This window comes from Solanum tuberosum, unplaced genomic scaffold (assembly GCF_000226075.1).
Source record: "Solanum tuberosum cultivar DM 1-3 516 R44 unplaced genomic scaffold, SolTub_3.0 scf00004, whole genome shotgun sequence".
Classification (NCBI taxonomy): domain Eukaryota; kingdom Viridiplantae; phylum Streptophyta; class Magnoliopsida; order Solanales; family Solanaceae; genus Solanum; species Solanum tuberosum.
In genome coordinates this window covers 2,436,852-2,457,181 of record NW_006238930.1, presented here as the reverse complement: position 1 = coordinate 2,457,181, position 20,330 = coordinate 2,436,852, and the positions used below count along the sequence as shown (strand labels likewise).

At 31.7% G+C, this 20,330-nt stretch overlaps 3 protein-coding genes across 4 annotated transcripts; 2 read left to right on the top strand and 1 right to left on the bottom strand.

The window, feature by feature from the left end:
- Positions 1-2,440: 2,440 nt before the first annotated feature.
- LOC102599851 (probable inactive receptor kinase At1g27190) lies at positions 2,441-4,864 on the top strand. The gene has a single exon (XM_006338435.2). It carries the CDS (start codon positions 2,730-2,732, stop codon positions 4,533-4,535), a length of 1,806 nt encoding a protein of 601 aa, XP_006338497.1. The 5' UTR covers positions 2,441-2,729; the 3' UTR covers positions 4,536-4,864.
- Positions 4,865-6,399: 1,535 nt separating this feature from the next.
- Positions 6,400-7,554, bottom strand: LOC107060359 (uncharacterized). Of its 2 annotated transcripts, XM_015308207.1 has the most exons (3): positions 7,211-7,554; positions 6,844-7,017; positions 6,400-6,751 (listed from the first exon to the last, which is right to left on the bottom strand). In XM_015308207.1, the coding sequence occupies exons 1-3, from the start codon at positions 7,426-7,428 to the stop codon at positions 6,712-6,714; spliced, it is 432 nt and encodes a 143-aa protein (XP_015163693.1). In that variant the 5' UTR covers positions 7,429-7,554; the 3' UTR covers positions 6,400-6,711. The 2 variants fall into 2 exon arrangements, with proteins under 2 accessions (XP_015163693.1, XP_015163687.1); XM_015308201.1 differs by having other exon boundaries at positions 6,400-7,017.
- A 7,741-nt stretch (positions 7,555-15,295) lies between these two features.
- Positions 15,296-19,798, top strand: LOC102599526 (uncharacterized). The gene is made up of 10 exons (XM_015307118.1): positions 15,296-15,379; positions 15,515-15,708; positions 16,179-16,256; positions 16,353-16,799; positions 17,299-17,434; positions 17,610-17,772; positions 18,031-18,159; positions 18,344-18,538; positions 19,269-19,391; positions 19,482-19,798. Exons 2-10 carry the CDS (start codon positions 15,522-15,524, stop codon positions 19,572-19,574), a joined length of 1,551 nt encoding a protein of 516 aa, XP_015162604.1. The 5' UTR covers positions 15,296-15,379; positions 15,515-15,521; the 3' UTR covers positions 19,575-19,798.
- Positions 19,799-20,330: the final 532 nt, after the last annotated feature.

Genomic DNA, 20,330 nt, shown 5'->3' with positions numbered 1-20,330 from the left:
ATAAATATATAAATATATATATATATATATATATATATATATATATATTCCAATTGGCCAAATATGTAACTTACCCCTTCTTTAAAACTTGAAACTTATCCCAAAAAGTGGAAAAAGTATAATACATTTAAATTAGAGACTTAATAAGAAGCTTTTAACGTTTTAAATGTAATCTACATAGTATTATAATTTATATAGCTTCGATAGAATTATGAATTCACTATATCTTAAAATGATATATAAGTTACTTGTACTAGTAAAACAAAACCAGAAATACTATACTCATTATGTCTCGAAAAGTTTGTCATATTTTACTTTTTGATAGTTAAAATTGATATGTTTTAAAGTGATCGAGGTAGTATATATTATAGCAATCGCAAGGCCGAAAATATAAATGAAAGGAGTTGAATAAAGTGTAGCTTTGGAAAACATGGTATTGGAAATCTTAAAAATTTGTAGTTTTTTTATTTTATTTTAAAGCAATTCCTGTCCACATGCATGAGCTTCGGGTAACCAAATATGAATTGATACCATATGAACTGGAATAATTGGATCGGCTCACTAAGTTCTGTAGTTTTTTTTTTTTTAGTTTTTCACTCGGTGTTCGGAGCCCACATTAGAGCTCCGACTAAATCCGAATCGCAAACTACAAGACCCATTCAGGGGTGACGCTCCCAAAGATGAAACAATTTTACCACTACACCACGAGTCCACGACTCATGTCGATCACTAAATTCTATTGTTAATGAGATACGTAAATCAATTGTTCTTGTTTGACAAGAATCAATAAAAAATCTAATAACATAAATTAGGTGAAAATAAGATATAGTTGAAAATTAGGCGCGCTCCAATAAAATAGTCAAACTAAACATGCAATATGTTTTTTAATTATTGTTTTTTCATATTTAATTATTTTTGCTCCCATAAATTAATCTCCATATCCGATCTAAATTATGAAAGTAGGTCAAACAGGCACACCAGAATTATTTTTTTTTAAAAAAAGATAATGCAGACATTAGGTGGGGGAATATTACAGTACATAAATTTGGACCTGAATGAAGATTCAGTACAGTTTGGCCCCTCCTTTTTCACCTATTTTAGCAGCATGGCCATATGGAATTAGACCACTAGTGGCCATCATGAACCAAAACCACTAGGCTTCGTATCAACTTGACTTATCGTTAAAGTTTTAATCAACGTTTCATCATTTTTTATTGTGAAATTTGAATTTGTTATTTATTTTTAGAGTGAAAAATTATATTTTGAAAATTTAAATTGTGTTTGGTCATAAATACAAATTGAAGTTGTTTTTAATTTTTTTCGAGTAATTTGTAGTGAGCAAGTTAAAATACCTTTTTGTTCTTTTTTTCAAATTCTTAAATGTTCAATTTGAATTCCAAAATTTTACAAATATTTTCATGTTTATATTTTTAATAGTAATAATTGTGTTTGAACTATGTTTTATAGGATAAATTACCTTTTTAGATTTTGAAAATCAATTTCTATTATAACTCAAAGATATTAGTAGTATTGATTAGACTATAATTGGCTAACTCTCAATAACTAACTAACTCATTTTACTAAATAAAGGTTGAATTATGATGCTTGACCAAGTCGTATACATGAAAATATTGTTCAGGAAACTCTTTATCAGAATTTAAATCAGAAATAATAATTTAGTGTAATTTTACACAGGTATTACCTTTGTTTTTGTGGGATAGACTATCGAATTGATATTTTAAAATTCAAAACAAGTTTAAAAGATACAAAAGTAAAGATAAAATTTAAAAGTAGACAAATTCTTTATGTTTTAACAAAATGAAAAAATTAATCCAATAAAAAATACATGATCTTTTTTAATAAATAATAATGGTGTTCAAATTAATTTGTGTGTATCATAACTACTATTTTACTTGTTATTTGCTAATCTCTCTAATAACTCTATTTTAGTTAAATAAAAACAAAGTACCTAAAATTTTAATCCAATGATTATTTCATACCATATTGTAAGTTATGTATAAATCCAATAACCTATAAAGAGTTATAATCGATATTCCAAAGTAGATTTTGTAGAAAAAACAAATTCAATGAATTATCAATTAATTGGGTATTCAAGGCGCAACCATAGAGATGGTATAAAAGGAGTATTTGATTCAGCAATATAAATAGATCCCATATAAATATTCTTTTCATTTTAATTTAACACAAAAAAATTTAAAAGTAAATAAAACATTTAAATTTTATGATCTTTAAATATATATGTAAAATATATTAAAATGTTTTCCAATGTTGTGATTTGTATATGTTATTAAATCAACTAAAAAGAAAGTAACACAAATAAATTGAAATGGAAGAAGTATACATTTTAGTAGTATATAAGATAAGCATGGTTTAATAATATCACATTGAAACATCAATGCTTTCAAAAGATTTGTCAAAAGTTGCTTCATTTAGCCAACTTTTTTGTATATTCAAATATAGTTTTAAGTCATTGGCATTTTGTGTTTGTTTTTATACATTAAAATAATTTCTTAGTAGCTAGCTTCTAAAGGCTCCACTCATACTTGTAAAATAACAGACTGGGTTTTCATTTGTCAAGTCAAATGCCTCAACAGTCTTCATCTTCCTTCTCCTTGCTATTTCCTACCTATTTCTCTTGCGCATATTATCAAACACCTTGTGCCAATTACCCAAAACTGCTGTTGGATCCCTAAACCCCCCAGCTAACGATGGCTCGTTTCAGATTTCTCCTTTTTCTTCTGTTGATTCTGATTTCTCTTGTTCTTCCGTGCCTTGATGCTACTGTAGTTGAAGATGATCTCAAGTGTTTAGAAGGATTTAAGAAGTCTTTGGAAGATCCAGATGGGAATCTGAATTCATGGAACTTTAAAAATACTACTGTCGGAGCTATCTGTAAGTTTACGGGTGTTAATTGCTGGAATGACAACGAAAATCGCATCATCAGTCTCTCTCTTTCGAATATAAACCTCGGAGGGAAGGTTACAGAGCCTGTACAGTATTGTGCCAGCTTGACAACCCTTGATCTCTCTGGTAATCGCTTTTCTGGTCCAATTCCTTCTCAAATTTGTACATGGCTACCTTTTTTGGTAACCCTAGACTTGTCCGGTAACGATTATTCCGGCCCTATCCCTGCTGATCTTGCTAAATGCATCTTTTTGAATAAATTATCGCTCAGTGATAACAAGCTTACTGGAAATATTCCCCCTGAATTTTCTAGTTTTGGTAGGCTTAAAAGTTTTTCTGTGGCAAATAATCAACTCTCCGGTAGAATCCCGGCAGCCTTCGATTCTTCTAACTTTAATTTTGAAGGAAATAGTCTCTGTGGTGGACCTTTGGGGAAATGTGGAGGACTAAGTAAGAAAAGCTTAGCTATTATTATTGCAGCAGGAGTCTTTGGTGCTGCTGCTTCTATGTTGTTGGCTTTTGGTGCGTGGTATTGGTTTTTTACCAAGTCTGGAAAGAGGAAGAGAGGGTATGGAGTTGGGAGAGATGACTCTGATAGTTGGGCTGATAAGCTGAGGGCTCACAAGCTCACTCAGGTTATGTTGTTCCAGAAACCGCTTGTCAAGGTTAAATTAGCTGATTTGTTGATTGCCACAAATGGTTTCAGGACGGACAATGTTATCAACTCAACTAGAATGGGTACTACTTATAATGCTGTGTTACGTGATGGTTCTGCACTTGCCATTAAGCGGCTTAATACTTGCAAACTGAGCGAGAAGCACTTTCGTGATGAGATGTATAGGCTAGGACAACTTAGGCATCCTAATTTGGTGCCACTGTTGGGGTTTTGTGTTGTGGAAGAGGAGAAGCTTTTGGTTTATAAACACCTGTCAAATGGTACTTTGCACTCATTCTTGAATGGGAATGCAAGTGAACTGGATTGGCCTACTCGGTTTAGAATTGGTTTCGGTGCTGCTAGGGGCCTTGCTTGGTTACATCATGGTGTCCACCCACCTATCTTGCACCAAAACATATGCTCTAATGTTATTTTCCTCGATGAAGACTTTGATGCTAGAGTAATGGATTTTGGGCTGGCAAGGTTGATGACATCAGATGCAAAAGAGTCTAGTTATGTGAATGGGGAGTTGGGTGAATTTGGCTATGTAGCTCCAGAGTACTCTAGCACAATGGTGCCTTCACTGAAAGGGGATGCTTATAGTTTTGGGGTAGTGCTTTTGGAGTTGGCTACTGGGCAAAAACCTCTTGAAGTTACTGCTGGTGAAGAGGGATTCAAGGGTAATTTGGTAGACTGGGTGAATCAGCTCTCTGCTTCAGGTCGCATTAAAGATGCAATTGACCAAAACATGCGTGGGAAGGGGAATGATGAAGAGATTGTGCAATTCCTAAAAGTTGCTTGTAATTCTGTGGTTTCTCGGCCCAATGATAGGTGGTCTATGTATCAGGTTTATGAAGCACTTCAGAGCATGGCTGAAAAACAGGGTTTCTCCGAACAGTATGACGAATTCCCGTTACTATTTGGCAAAGAAGGTGCTACTAGAAGCCCTGTTTGAAGCCGGAATTGCGAAATTATTACTAAATGTTCCACTCCAAATGAACATGATGCATCCTGTTGTAAGTTTTCAGTTCCTATTGGTGTAAGTGGCATGGCACTGTTTTGATTGGCTCAGAAGTACACCCTTTAAATGTTTCTGTATTATATTTGCAAAATGCACAAATCATTCTTAAGTATTTGCTTGCTTGATATTTGTAGTATAGGAAGCAGCTGTTAATTATTGTTCATGTTTGTGATTACCATTGCCTATAGCATTAGATGTTATGTATTCAAAGGATTCTCAACTGAACGTCTCATTTACTGGAAACTGGTCTATATTACTATTTACTGCCTGTCTAGCTCTTGTTTGGAAGCCAATGGGGCCGTTTGCTTATTAATGTTGAATGAATGCCCTTTTTTATTTGTTTGTTGATTACAACTAGTTCTGTATACCAAAATATCTGATCAAACTGACTAAAAGATCTGACATCTGATTGGTTTGATTTGAGAAAAAAAATTCAACCAATCTTTGACATATAAATGTGTTTTGTGTGTATGTTTATTAACAATATCATATAGCTTTTCTCTTGAAAATTTTCAACATCCTTATTTGGAATGTGTAATATATTCATTATAGATGATCCCATTTCGCTCTGTTTGAATGTTTCATTATATGGTCACTTTGTCATTATGTATTTGTTGAAATGATTTAACATTCCTTGTTCTTCCATTTTACAAGCCAAGTTTTATGAAGGTCGAGTTTTGTATTCTCTATTGATGTTTATATATTTGTCATTTCTTCATGTTTAACTATCCAAAATCTGTGTAACTTAAAAGCATATATGAATGTGACATATGTTGTTAGTCGGTAAAAGCATCGATCTGCTGAGGAATAAGCTTATGAGGAAACTGCAGTCACTTTCAGAATTACTGGTCTTTTCGTCTTGACACCTTCATTTCGGCTTTTCGAGGGACAATTAACTTGCACCACATCTAGGTAAGCAGCATCTATAAGAAGATATCTAGAATAGGATTGACTTGGTCATTGGACATCCCATGTCCATACTCCATAGTGATTTTCAAGGTAGAGCAGCTTTCTTTTGTTAGACTGATGGCCTGGGTAATGACTTTCCACAAACACAAATCACACGTCTCACAAAATACCCTTCAGCCTTAGCTTTCATTAAATTTCTTGACCAAATGACACCCTCACTATCATTGAATTTTATACATAGAAACTTATTCCATTAAACGTGTTTTTCCACTCAGTTTACGAGAGAGCAGAAAAGGGACAACTAATTAGGTTATTAAATTTGACCTTGTGACTTTGAAATATGGATTATGGACTCTTAGGGGTCGTTTGGTATCCAAACAAGTTCAACTGGAATCATAATGATCATGCATGTGCAATTGCTTATATGAGAGTGTGCAGCCTCAGGTAACAACACCTAATTTAGTGTAGCACCTGGGTTCCGCCTTCTCATTGTTGAGTTTTGCTTCTGATTTTTCTAAGAGTCTCTAGTTTGTTACCTTCTTCTGTGATTGATCTTTCAGAGACTGAGAATTCTACCTTTTGAACATTGTGGCAAACTTTTTGGACATCTAGAATGCCACCGAAAATTTAAACATTGGGTTAAGCGAGGGTAAAATCTAATAATTGCAGTTTAATGGGCATCATTCATGGCTAAAAAAGTAAACTTTTGTCTCGTGCAGGAGCTTTGCTTTATAAAGTTACTTTTGTCTTGAAGAAAAATTAATTTCATTCAAACCAGAAAGCAAAAAGCTTTCTCCTTTGAACCGTCAAAAGTTCCTACATAATTAATCATTCAAGAAAGACTCCCCTAAAGTAATTAATATTTCTGTACATCTTTTACAGTGTCGCAATCATAGATTAAATAAGACGAAGAAGAAAAAAAGTGAAAAGCTTTTACATTCAAATCACATCCTTCTTTCATCTTTCATCGGTCTTGAAAAGTTTTGCTTGCCAATCTACTTTCCCTCTTTGATTTTAATCTCATTGCTTAGAATTCCATTCATGTAGTGCAGTGTGATTTCGAACATCGATACATCAGAAATATGAAACAAACATAAAAAGTATATGTACTAGTTAATAATTCAAAATATTTAAGAAAATCGTACTCGTCTTCACTGCAATGTAAGTTGTAAATATGATACTTTCAAGTGTCTTCCTAAGCTCAAGCTCGTTTGGGTGGCTCTCTATACTCCCCTACTTTCCTGAAAACCAAGTAACATCAACTTTATTAACTATAAAGTTTGTTTTCTTGAAAATAAAAAAGATGGTATAGTATATGTAGCTATAAATAAACCTGTTGTGAATGGCGTTTGGTCCAGTAGGCACTCTTCTTTTGCTCACATAATTGAAATTTGGATTTCTTTGAAGATATTGCTTCTCAGCTTCTATTATCTTCCAAACATCTACATGTTTGATTGCTCTAGCACTTACATTTTTGGTGGCAGCCCTAGTTCCTTTCCCTGCTTTCCTGAATAACCAAGTATATACATAAAAGAATTTGACTAATTATATACACTCGGTATGTTACACTTTTAAGTCATCTAAATGTAACTCTGCATTTTTCTACACTATCAGATCATCGAAAAGATTACTACATGCAATTGTCTATAATATATGAGATTACAAAACTTGGAAAATAAGGGAGATCGCAACATGTTTACCTGTTTGGTATGGCATTGATTTGAATTCTTTTGCTCACATAATTAAGACTCTTTTGAAGATCATACCTTTCAGTTTGTGTTATCTTCCAAAAATCTAAACGATCGATCGTCGTAGCAGTGATATTTTTAGTTTCATGATTGACTAAAATACCATACAATATGAGCCACAGTAAACTAAGTAAAACAAGAGCACCCAAGAAAGCCTTCATACCACCCATATGTAACTTTCTGTTTTTTAGTACTAATTGGATATGTGACCTGCAATGCCCATTTGTTAACTAGCTGCAGATTACTTCATTAAGTAACTTGGAGTAGTTTATACTTTATAGACATGATAACAGGAGAATATGTAGGCATTTTTTATGTTGCTCTAATGCTCTTTTATGAAAGACTTCTCTTGGACTTGAGTTGAATATATAATATGGGAAAAGTTAAAGTTCCTTAATGTCCAAAAGACAAAAAAGGATGGAACGCTGGAGGAGGTGCGGGGGTGATAGAGGCGGATTCAAGATTTAAATGTGGTAAGAATTCAACCTTTAAGGTTTTCGCATCGAGCCTGTTGAATTTCTTGAATTATTACTTTCCTCGTTTTAATTTGTTTGTCTATTTTTTGCTTGACATATAGTTTAAGAAAATAAATACGATATAAAGAAAAATAAGACAAAACAACCGGGGGGGACTCGAAAGACCTTTGATTAAGGATGATAGAGTATTTATCACTTCACCACAACCCTTGTTGTACCCCATCCAAAATCTTATCATAGCCTGACGTTGGCACTAAGTAAATAAAACGTATATTTCTCACATATAGATTTGATGTAAACGTATATTTGTTATTAAAGGGGTGCCGACAGTCAAACGGAGGAAAGTAGGTCATCAAGTTTACAGTAAAGTAAGATTTCTTTTTTCCTTTTTTAAAACTCGATACTATTCAGGTTTGTTTAGAGAGAATCGTAGCAGCTTAGTTAGTTATCTGATCCATCAAAATTTGATTTTTCACCAATGCAATTTTTCTTCCATTACCTTTGCCACCAATTTTGTAAAAAATAAAATAAAATATACTAGTATTGATTTGTCTCTTTATTTTCAAACACGCATTTCCATGCAACTCAATCAATGGGGGACCTTAGCTTACTGCTTTATTACGCTATAATTAGCCACACCCTTAATTACTGGTGTTAACAAAAGTTGTAGGACATAGCAGTACTGACATTAGGAGGCAAGACTTTAAGTGAAATACAAATTAAATTATCAACTTTTAACCCACAATTTAAATTTAACATTTCATGCCCTCATTAAAAAGGTTAACATTAGTAGACACTTTGTCATGATCAGAAGAAAGTAAAAGAGGGTCTTGTTCTTTTTTCCCATGGAATTGTGAGATCATAAACAGTTGTTGTGTGGTGTACACATTAATCACAGTACTCCTAATATCCAATTGTGTACTACTCTTATGTCAGATCAAATGATTGAAGAACAAGTCAGAGTCACACTCACACATTCGATAATTTGTTTTCCCTCCTAATTAAACTAATTAACACCTCATATTATTGCATCAACGAATTACATATTGGGTGATTGTATGAGTGTACTTTTGATTATTGAGCTAAGCTTTTGAAGTTAAATTATCTTGATGTTAATTTTTTTCAATATGATATTAAAGTTAGATTCACCTTTTATATTTTTAAATAATTTGATACTGAGTATTCATATTATATTATTCACACACCATGTACCATCTTGTTGGAGGTATGAGCTATAATCTCTCTATACAGTTTTCATCTAAAGAATGATTTTTTGAAGTTGATAATGAGTTAGGTTTAAGATTCATTTTAATTTTAATTCACGAGCAATACTCATGTGTTACAATAGATCGAGCTGCTAGGGACATACATATATAGCTCTAGCGATAGCACAAGAAATTTTACCAAGCGTATGCAAATTTATAACAGTAATATTTCGCCAATAAACACAATATGAATATTATTATTTTTCGGTAAAACATGTTCGTTGGTCAGGCTCACCTATGTGCCTCTGCCACTGCATATATAGTCCCAACACTTAGACTTCTTTCTAATGCTCCGTGAGACACTTGATAACCTACTCACGATTCTTTCAATGGTGGATCATGACACAATACTGCAGCTCGAGAAAGTTACTGATTTTACTACAAGAGTCCAATAAAAGACAGAACCTTAGAGTAAAATCACCATCTAATAGATATTGTAGGGTTATTTGCACTTTTGTTTCTAAGTTGTGCTAGTTCTTAAATTTTATTCTTAAGGTTAAAAAAAAAAAACAAATATGCGGGATATAAATTTATATTTGTGGATCATAATATCTTGTTATGTCCTGCATTCTTAAAGAATATGCATGGCTATTTATAAGTTTGATTACTAAGGACAAAAATAAAAGATGAATTCAACCAAAAGATAAATAAACCGTTAATGTATGGTAGGATAAAATGTTGAATCAGTGTTTGAGTAGAAAATGTGTGAGGCCATTTTCCGACCAGCTAGACAGGTGTTGCCATCACTACTTTTATTCAGTTTAGAAAAAAGAAGCAAATTCTAATTTGTTGTTTTTGTCCTTCCTATACATTTATTTCTTCTTCCATCTTGTTCTGACTTTGGACCAAATCGCCAATGAAATATTTATAAATTTGAGCAACTACCACTGTACCGCACATGAATTTCTTATAAGGACATCAACACTCACTCCCTGCACGTTAGCCAATCACCAAATATTTATAATGACACCACCTAGAAGAATTGTAATGAAATGGTATGTACTCCTTCATTATTAAAGATTTCATGTTCGAGTTCTTTCGATACCGAGTCGCTTTTGTACTCCCAAAATTGAGACTTTCCGACACTATCCAAATTTAATCGATCTCTAATATGAGTATCGGACATCTAAATGAAAAATATATATTATAATGACTACTCACTTGATGCACTTGATGAAGGGATCAAATCATAATATCAAATCAAATCAAATCCTATTTGCACTATATCCGTTTGCCTAAAGATCTTATTATTATTATTTCAAATAAGTAGTAGTATTTGTTTATAATATTCTCTCATTATTTTAACTTTAAACTTGAAATATAAAATTCAAAATCTGAAAAACTGTTTTTTTACTCCTTAAACTTCAATTATGTTTTCATATTCAAACACACAACTTCAATTTTTTTCTACATCTATTTTCACATAGATCTTATTTCAAATAAGTAGTAGTATTTGTTTATAAGATTGCCTCATTATTTTAACTTCAAACTCGAAATATAAAATTCAACATTTAAAAAATAGATTATTTTAATTTTCACTCATGAAACTTCAATTATATTTTCATATTCAAACACACAACTTAATTTTCAAATATTTATTTTATTACTTGACCTTTTTCAAATATCAACCGATTCATGTTCAAATAACGTCCCACCAAAGATCCTCAAACTGGTCCAAGGGCTCTTAGGTTGGTACTACATCTAAGAGCCCAACTGGTCCAAGATCTCTTTAAATTGTGGCCTGGCCTGGCCCATAATAATAAGCAAAAATACTCAACAGTGGGTCCACAAATTAAATAGCAACACGTGGGACTGACTTACAACGTTGTTCCCTCTTCCTTTTATTAAAGACGCGTTAGTTTCACGGACCATTTCTTCGACTCTTCAAATGTCGTGCATGTCACCTATTTTAACCTAACAACTCCCCCCTCCTAACGTAAACATACACTCCTTCACGCGCCAACCTATTTATATACAGTAATTATTAAATAATACGTGACACATTTTCCACTATTTTTTTATAACTTAATTATGATCAATTAGTAAGTAGAATATTTTTTTTTTATATTAAGTTAATATAAACATGGAATATGAATAAATTCTTAGGTTTTTGCGGATGCTAGCCAAATTCATTGTGTCTTGTTTTTAATTTGCTTTATTAATACTATCTTAACTTTTCCAAAAGCTAAAGCGGTAAGGGGTAGAGTATTTTATTTGCGTTTGGTTAGAGATATTTGATGATTCTTGAATTCTGTATTCATCATTTATATCTTAGTGATGAGATAAATTATCTTATATGCATGGAAAAATAACTTATATTGAAATAATTAATTTTAAAATAACTTGTTTTCAACCAAATTGACCCAAAAGACTATATAGGAAATAACACGAGAAAGCTTTCTTAATTAATTGTAAAATTGCACGAAGTCATTTGTGATGTCTGATTCTTGTGATTGTGACAAAAACGGAAAGGTTTTGATAAATTAGTTACCTAATTTAAATGGAGACTCCTTTTGCCCTTTATTTATGTTGTCACTTCACGTACGTTAGCTTCAACTAATAAAGAATAAAGTAAAATAGTTTTCTTCTTTTAAATGATAAAGTAAGATAGTTCGATTTGCCATTTTTATTTTTATTAATATATAATAATGGTGTTTGGCTTAGTTGGTATACTTTAACTAACTCTATAGATTATAATTTAACAACAATGCTAAATGACCAACAAATTTGGTTTGAATTTGGCCAGAAATTTAAAAAGATTATGATATCTTTTTCATTTTAAAATAAACTGATTTTTTTTCATTTTTTAATTAAAATGTATTAAAGTTAAAAGGATAAAAATATTTAAAAAAGTAAAATAATATAGATAAAATATCATTCTGGCAAAATTTTCTGGCCATAAGAATTTTTTCTAAATTTTATAGCTTAGTTGATTAGTTATCTGCATTTTATTTTGTTGGTGAACGTTTGATTCTCATAATTCCTCCTTCATATGTTCTTTCTCTGCTCCCAATTTTTTTTTGTTTTTTTAAACACAAGTTGTAGTACAATAAATTAGTGATTTACTTTTAAAAGTTCTCAAATTTGAGTAGAAAACGACAATACTTAAAATCCAAACTAATAAGAAAGAAGTATATAAAAGTTTCATATTCGTTTGCTCTCTTTGGATGTATGTATTTCTTGCCGGTGCTGACATTCTTGTGGTGATTTGAGAAAAAATACATGTTATATGTCGATGTCGGAATGAAGTCAGGAATTTCACTGATTAGATTTAAAATTGATATATATTGATTAAAAAAATAATTTTATCTTTTATGTATATAATATTATCTTTAATGAAAGATGTTCAACCGATCATTCTTCGATCTACATAGCTATGTCAATTGCCAATGCATGTCCCAGCAGATTAATATTTATAAGATTAATTATCATTTGATTTTTTTTTTTTAAAAAAATCCAGTCAATATACCTAAATCAACTTTTTTTAACCTACTGTTTGGCCGTCGTATTAAAATATGAACTTACGATGCTTATTTTCAAAAAATGTGTTCAAATTCAACATTTGGTGCTATTTTTGTATCGCCTCCGTCCATTCCGTTGAACTTATTACTTGTATTAAACGTAATTACTTCAAAATACTTGTCTTTTTTTTATTTAGCAAAATAAGAGAGGATTACTCCTTTTCATTTTCTAATTTTAATAGTCCTTAATCTAGTAATTGTGGAAAAAGATTATGTGGTGAAGCAAGAGACTGGACTTGTTTATTTTAATTTAAGTATATCAGTTTGAGTAGTCACAATTTATTTTGTAATTATAAACTTAAAACATGTAATGTATTAAAAATATCATATAAATCTTACCGTATTAAACATATCATGTAAAAAATTAAATTTTAAAAAGTAATTTCTCATATAATTACTCAACTAACAGTAATACTTATTATCTCATACATCAGTTTCCTTATTGAAGTAAGAATAAAGAAAAAATTACGTGAGGTATTAACTATTACTAGTTGAGCGACGTATAATAAATCAATCCAATTTAAAAAGTTATCAAATGTAGAAAGATGCATTGTTTTAAAAAGGGACTAAAATAAAAGCAATATAATTAAATTGAAACGCAACAAAGTAATTAATGAGAACCAAGAATAAAATGATGTTAATCTCACCAAATTATTCTTTTAGTTAATGTTTTTTCTAAAGACCTACATAAGACAAAAGTGAAATTAAAACTTCCTGACCACTTATAAAATAAAGAAAATAAAAAATATTTTTCCGGAATTTTTATATATATAAATAAAAATATTTTATTTATAAAAATCTCATATAAAAAATTATAAAAAGAAGTTATAAGTGACTCAAACAAATTCTTCCCAAACATAAAAATATAGCTCCAAGTCATTTTTGGTTTCTATAAGATATAATTTCCAACATAGTCCTATTCGATCCCCATCAATTTTAACGTGGTTATTTTCTATCAATGTTAAGTGATCCTTCATTTGACACGAACCGAACTAGTTAAGCACATATTCTCTCAATATACTTTTATTTGCTCATATTTAATTTGTCATTAAAAATTAATACTCCAAATATAAGGCTAATATTATTATAGTTCCTAATTGATGAATTCATCTCATTTATTAAAAATAATTAATACTTAATAATAAAAATAAAAATAATATAAAATACTAAATTGTCTCTTAATTAGTTAATCTGAATAAATAAAAATAAGTATCTATTTTGTACCATAAACAAGAAGGAGGGAACACAATGAGTAATTTAAAAGTAGTACTCCCTTCATTTCATATTAATTTAATTTTTGAAATGTTTCACACCCTTTAAGAAAAGTAGATTAAAATATAAATTGAACATAGTTTTTCATTTTTGAATTGGTACACCTATTAAGAAAATAATTATTGACATAGTGAGTTTTATCATTTTACCCCTATTAATTATGAAGCGGATGAATTAAAATTTAAGATTTTCAAAAAGTTCTACCTTTTTCAAAATAATAAATTGAGGGTATAATAGGTAAAAAAATTATGTCTTTTCTTGATTTGTCAAAATGGACAAGTAATTAGGGGACAACTATAAAAGGAAAAGTGGACAAGTAATTAGGGACAAAAGGAATATTAATTAATCACTAATTCCAATACTAACTAATGAAGGGTAAAATTGGAAGAATACTCTAAAAATAGTTTTGAAAACTAAACAATTAAGTTAATTTGAAAAATGAAAAATGCCTCAAAATTAAATTAATATGGAATGGAGGGAGTATTTTTTTTACCCCTTACTAAAAGCTCTCTTTTTGTTTTGGGAAAAAAGTCTGATATGCCCCTCAACTTTGTCATTTAGAGCTGATATACCCCTCGTTATGAAAGTGGCTCATATATACCCCTACTTATATACAAATGGCTCACATATACCCTTTCCCTTTAACGGAAATGAAAAAATAATAATTTTAGTTTCATTTTTTATTATTTTTTTGAAAAAAAATTATAATCCCATACGGGGTATATTTTAAATCTTCCTCAAACATAATTTTTTTGACTTTTTTTTTTCAATGACTAATTTAGATTTATTATTTTGATGATCAAACTTATTTATGTTTCACTAATATTCTTGTAAAACTTATTATAGATGACCAATTTTTTTTTCTTCAAATACAAAAATTAAATTACAATATAGACAAAAAAAAAACTGTTTTAAATTAAAATATAGCCATAAAAAAATAGTTTTAATTTTTTTTCTTTACACTAAGGAATGAAAGAAAAAAATAAAAATAAGAAACTAAAATAATGAAAATCAAAGAAGTCAAAAAATAATTTATGTATGAAAATATTGAAATATACCTTGAACTTTGCTAGAAGAATCCTATATACCCCTAAATGATTTAAAAAAATAAAATATAAGTCAAAAATATAAGTTTAAAATTAATTTTTTCACTTCCGTTAAATGAAGGGTATATGTGAGCTCATTTTGTAACGATAGGGGTATATGTGAGCCGTTTGTATAACGGTAAGGGTATATATGAGCCACTTTTATAACGAGGGGCATATAAACTCCAAATAGCAAAGTTGAGGGGTATATCAGACCCTTTTCCCTTTTGTTTTTTATCAAATTGAGAGTTAAAAGATATTTATCATTTGAACAACACCTACTCGTTTAAATTAAAAGTGTCGGAGTAACTCCAAGCATGTTTAGAATTTCAAAAGAAAGAAGAGTATAAAGGGGTAAAAAGGTGAGTAGCTAATTGAAGCGCGTAGTGGTGAATATTGGTAGGTACATGGCATTTATAAAGTAGGAAAGTTCGTACCCAATACTACTACTAATCATCCACAGTCGGAAGCATTTTGTCGTTGACCAATCAACATTTTTAAGGTCTCAACTCAACTATTTACTTAACCCATTTTTATACCTATAAACTTCTCTTCTCTGCAAATTGCTGAACCCCCAAAAATTAATAACATCATCAAGAATCTGCTAGAGTAGATTTATTCTGACATTTTTTTACAGGTGAAAGATGGGAGGATGTGCATCGAAACCTAATGGGTGTGTAGGATTTAAGGGGCGGAAGCTTGTTCGTCGGAAGAAACACAAAGTTAGTAGGAGAAGAAATGTATCAAAGACCCATTCGGCTTCTCAAAATCTCAGTAAGATCGAACCATCTTCTTCAGCTGATCATTCTTACTCTAATCCTGCTTTTCAAGGTATTACTGCATCACTTAGAAATCATGATTTTTAATTGAACATTCATTTTAGGTAACTATTTGTATCCACGCAATGGATTTCCACAGGCGGATTTAGGATTTGAAGTTCATGGGTTATTACAGTAATCTCAAATTAGTTTACAATGATAACTGGGTTCACAATCAAATATTTCTAAAATTTAAATGGAATTTTAATACAATCAATTTGGGTTCGTGGGGGATCCGCCCTATCAGGATTTCTTGTTGTTGCTATTAGCTTTTAAAGACTTGAGTATTGAAATATGTTTTCTGAGATATTTTTTTTTTATGAACTTTTTCATTTATTTTTTTTGGTTAGTTTCCAATCTGTTGTGATTTTTGTGACTAATAGTCAACACCGTAATGGAAATGTTTCTATCTATTTAGTAACATCTTAATTGCTGTAGTTGGAGGCTTATATAGATCATAACTCGATTTTGTGCCCTAAACAGGAAATGCAGAGTCTTGGTTCGACCCGGAGATGGTGATTGAATCTGACTGTGAGGATGATTTTCATAGTGTTCAAGATGGTAAGTTATCCGCCTCGTTAGAAATTTGTAGTCATTGCATTGTTTGGGCAGGAGGATCTCTAATCAATGTTATATATATAATTTCAAAATGTGCAGTCTTTTCACAAAATGGATCTTTTTCAACTGGGGTTTCTCCAAGATTTTCTGATTTTGTGTATCACAATGGCAATGCTGCTTCTGACCTCTCCGAAAAACATGAACAGCCATATGGAAGTCAAGAACCAAGCGTTGTCAAAGAGGGTGTTGTAAAGAGAAACTCTTCAGCAGATTCTCAACTTAAGTCAAATTCTCAAAATGAGATGGATGACCCAAGTCTTAATGATAAAACTCCCCGAAGCATGGATGGTGGTGCTAGGGTTGAAACAGGAATTTTCCACAATTGTGGAAGACAAAATCCGTGTCTGCCTTGTCTTGCTTGTGTTGCCTCTTCGGATGAAAAGAAAAAGTCTCTAAATCCGATCTCACCACGCAGCCGGAAAAAATCATCCCTAACCCAGATGTTATCTTTTAAATGGAGAGAAACAAATTCAAGTTCTGCATTATGTAAGCTCTTTTACCTTGTATATACTGTTAATGGCAGCCAAAGTGTGAAATTGGCTACTTTTCTTGCATAAACCACTTTCGAAATGTTAAAAGGATTTTGAGATTAGAATGTTGGACTGAGATGAGTGTAAATAGAACGACATGGTTAGGGTTCATATAGCCGAGGCCAACTTGTTAGGGACTGTGGCGTAGTTGTAGCAGCAGCAGTAGTTGTTGTAATCAACCTTTTTAACTTATGGAATCATATATTAAGAGAATAAACCATTATATTAGGTAATATGCATTAAGTAGAATATAAAGAATGTATTATGCTGTTACTTCATCTTGAGTTGATCGTCATATTTGTGACCCACACATAATAGCTGTAACTTGTCTAAGCATACTTTGAATCATAGACGACAATTGAAGGTGTTGATTGTATCTACATAGTGCTACAAGCTACAACTGGATTCACTTTAATTGTTTTATGTTATTGACTTGTCTGCTTTTCATTCTCCAGTGTCACCAAAGACTGTTCTGCAAAGACCAATAGCTGGTTCTCAAATTCCTTGCAGCCCGTTGGGACGGAAAATGGCAAACTGCTGGTCATCCGTTGAGCCAAATACTTTCAAGATCCGTGGTAAAAATTTCTTCAGGTAAGATAATACTACTGATGAGGGACTCCATCTGTGAGATAATTTTTTTTTTCTAAATAAGATCTGTGACTATAATAGGCATTTCTCCGACTTTGTCCATTTCTTTCTCGAGTATATTCCAAGTTTATTTTGCTCAATTGAATATTAAGTTCAATCCCTCTAAATTCTTTGACAGGGATAAGAAGAAAGACTTTGCTTTAAATTGTGCTGCATTTTATCCTTTTGGTGCTGATGTATTCTTATCACCACGGAAAATTGATCATATTGCACGTTTTGTGGAACTTCCAGCCATCGATTCATCCAGTGAAGTTCCATCCATTCTTGTTGTAAATCTTCAGGTATTGGGATGCCACTATTTTTTTCTTCACATTGTTATATCAGTGTATACTTCAAAACACTGTTGAAGTATATTGTCTCATATTTGATACACAATCATATCTTCCTCAGATATTAGATTTATTTTTATTGCTCAGATTCGGCATTTAAAACCTGCCCCAGAAGAAGATGCTGGCAGTATTTTTTATTCTTTTTTGGAGAATTCATACTACTAATGATTTGCATTCCCCAAACAATGATTGACTGTTCTTACATCTCAGATACCGCTGTACCCTCCTGCAATCTTCCAAAATGAATATGATGGAGAAGGGATGAATTTTGTTCTCTACTTCAAACTTTCAGAAAATTACTCAAAGGAAATGCCAGTCCAATTTCAAGAAAATCTCCAGGTATGATGGTGAATTTTCTTTACATGACTTCATTTTGTGATTTCTTTATGAGTAACACTTAGCAAGATTACCTCTTCCTGTAACCAGATAGGAGTATATTTGATTTTACTGTGTACATACATAATTTTCTCTTTTTATATAAATTGCTGATTCGTTATTCTTTTTCTTGCTATCTGTGGGACAGAGGTTAATACATGATGAAATAGAGAAGATCAAAGGCTTTCCCAGGGATACAAATGCACCCTTCAGGGAAAGATTGAAATTCTTGGGCCGAGTTGTAAACACAGAGGATCTTCAATTAAGTGCGGCTGAGAAGAAACTCTTGAATGCATACAACGAAAAGCCTGTGCTCTCACGTCCTCAACATGAATTTTATTTGGTACGTTAATCTAGAAACTCTGTACAGCTAGCATCATTACAGTTTATTTTTATGACTTGGTTATAACTAGCCTCTGAAAATAGCGAACTCTGAATCCACCTTCATGAGACCAGCGGTGGAACTAGAATTTGAAGCTTATTCTGAATTCTAAAGTCTCTAAGTTATTGGGTTCTAAATTAGTAATTTGGAAATATTCAATGGATTTTTAAGACTAATACAAAGTTCGAACCAATGGGTTTGGCCAAACCCCTAGCCAATACTCTCCATCTGCCCCTGCATGAGTAAAAGATAATATGTTGTACATTGCATATAAACGACATCACCTTCTAACTTCTACGGAAACAAACTTCCACCAGAAATTCCAAGCACTTCTTGGTTTCAATATTACTTATCAAAGAACAAAAGTGAGCACTGAACCAAAGTGCCAAGAGGTATCCATTGTCAAGTAATTAAAATATATAGTAGTAAAATTTTCCGACAAAGCGGTGTCTCTTAACACCCCTTTGATCAACGTGGGTCTGCCCCTGGTTGTGGTGCCTGGACAAAAGAATATTCAAACAAATCTTTCCAATCACATTTTCTTGATGCATATAGATTGACAGCTTATACTTTTTACCTTTTTACAAGGATAATCACTCCTTTTGTGTACAAACATTCATGTATTTGGCACGTAAAATCAAACATATTTCCTTTGTGTTGATACTGAGATTTTTAATGTTGGCTATTGCAGGGAGAAAACTATTTTGAGATAGATTTGGACATTCACAGATTCAATTACCTCGCAAGAAAAGGAGTGGAATCATTTAAAGACAGATTGAAAAACTGTGTCCTTGACTTTGGTCTGACAATTCAGGTAACTAGCTAGCTATTAACATTTCTAAGTTCGGATTTGATTACCTCTTGAAGACTTGTATCTGATATTACTTGGTAAAATGTCGTGCAGGGAAACAAGGCAGAGGATTTACCAGAAAATATATTGTGTTGTATTAGAATGAATGAGATCGACTACGCCAAGTATCACCAACTTGGCTTCTAAACCATGGCATACTCAAATATTATAGGGAATTGTCTCTTCCCTTGTATTAAATTAAATTTCCATCTGAAATGTATAGCCATAGGCCATTTTTCGGTCCTATCCTGTAATGTAATGCTAACGCAGTGAATGAAGAAGAATATTTCTTCAATATTTGGTGTTACAGATCCCATATTGTAGCATTTTGGAGACATGTTCTCAACTCTTCATGAAGATTTTGCTGACTAGATCCAACTTTGTCCATTCGATTCATTTCATTGAATGAAAAAAAAAGAAATTGACAAATAATTTTATCATTGTGTATTCATGATTCATGTTTGGAAAGAATGTCTCAAATTCGATGTAACACTATAACATGAAAATATGGCTATGAATCTTTAGGAGACGGGAGTTTTAGCGCATCGTCCAAAAATGGCAATAAAAGAACACCTCGGTGGCTTACTTTCTGATTTAGAACATGCTTTCTCATTTGTTTCCATTCCGACAGAATTGGTAACAACATTTGATGTTCTTCTATTTTGTTCAGTTCCATGAACCGTTGTTGTTGGTGGGTCGCCTCCTGCGGGTCTATTGGCCCAAATGTGTCCGGATGATCCTTGTCGCCGGAATGAGTATGCTGATCTCTCTAAAGTAGTCATGAATTTATTTATCAAAAAAAAGTTGGTATGTTTGATCGAATATTTCTATCTGTTTTTGTGGGTTTATGTTTTATAACTGTTCATTAGTTTTTTAAATCTAATTTAACGATTTTTTGTGGGC

Bases quoted from the DNA above. Each gene is read 5' to 3' on its own strand.
- LOC102599851 (XM_006338435.2), top strand. From the start codon at position 2,730: ATGGCTCGTTTCAGATTTCTCCTTTTTCTTCTGTTGATTCTGATTTCT.
- LOC107060359 (XM_015308201.1), bottom strand. From the start codon at position 7,428: ATGGGTGGTATGAAGGCTTTCTTGGGTGCTCTTGTTTTACTTAGTTTA. The intron at 7,018-7,210 runs GTAAACATGTTG...TTGGTTATTCAG, and splicing joins ATCAATGCCATACCAAACAG to GAAAGCAGGGAAAGGAACTA.
- LOC102599526 (XM_015307118.1), top strand. From the start codon at position 15,522: ATGGGAGGATGTGCATCGAAACCTAATGGGTGTGTAGGATTTAAGGGG. The intron at 18,160-18,343 runs GTATGATGGTGA...TCTGTGGGACAG, and splicing joins AATTTCAAGAAAATCTCCAG to AGGTTAATACATGATGAAAT. The intron at 19,392-19,481 runs GTAACTAGCTAG...AATGTCGTGCAG, and splicing joins ACTTTGGTCTGACAATTCAG to GGAAACAAGGCAGAGGATTT.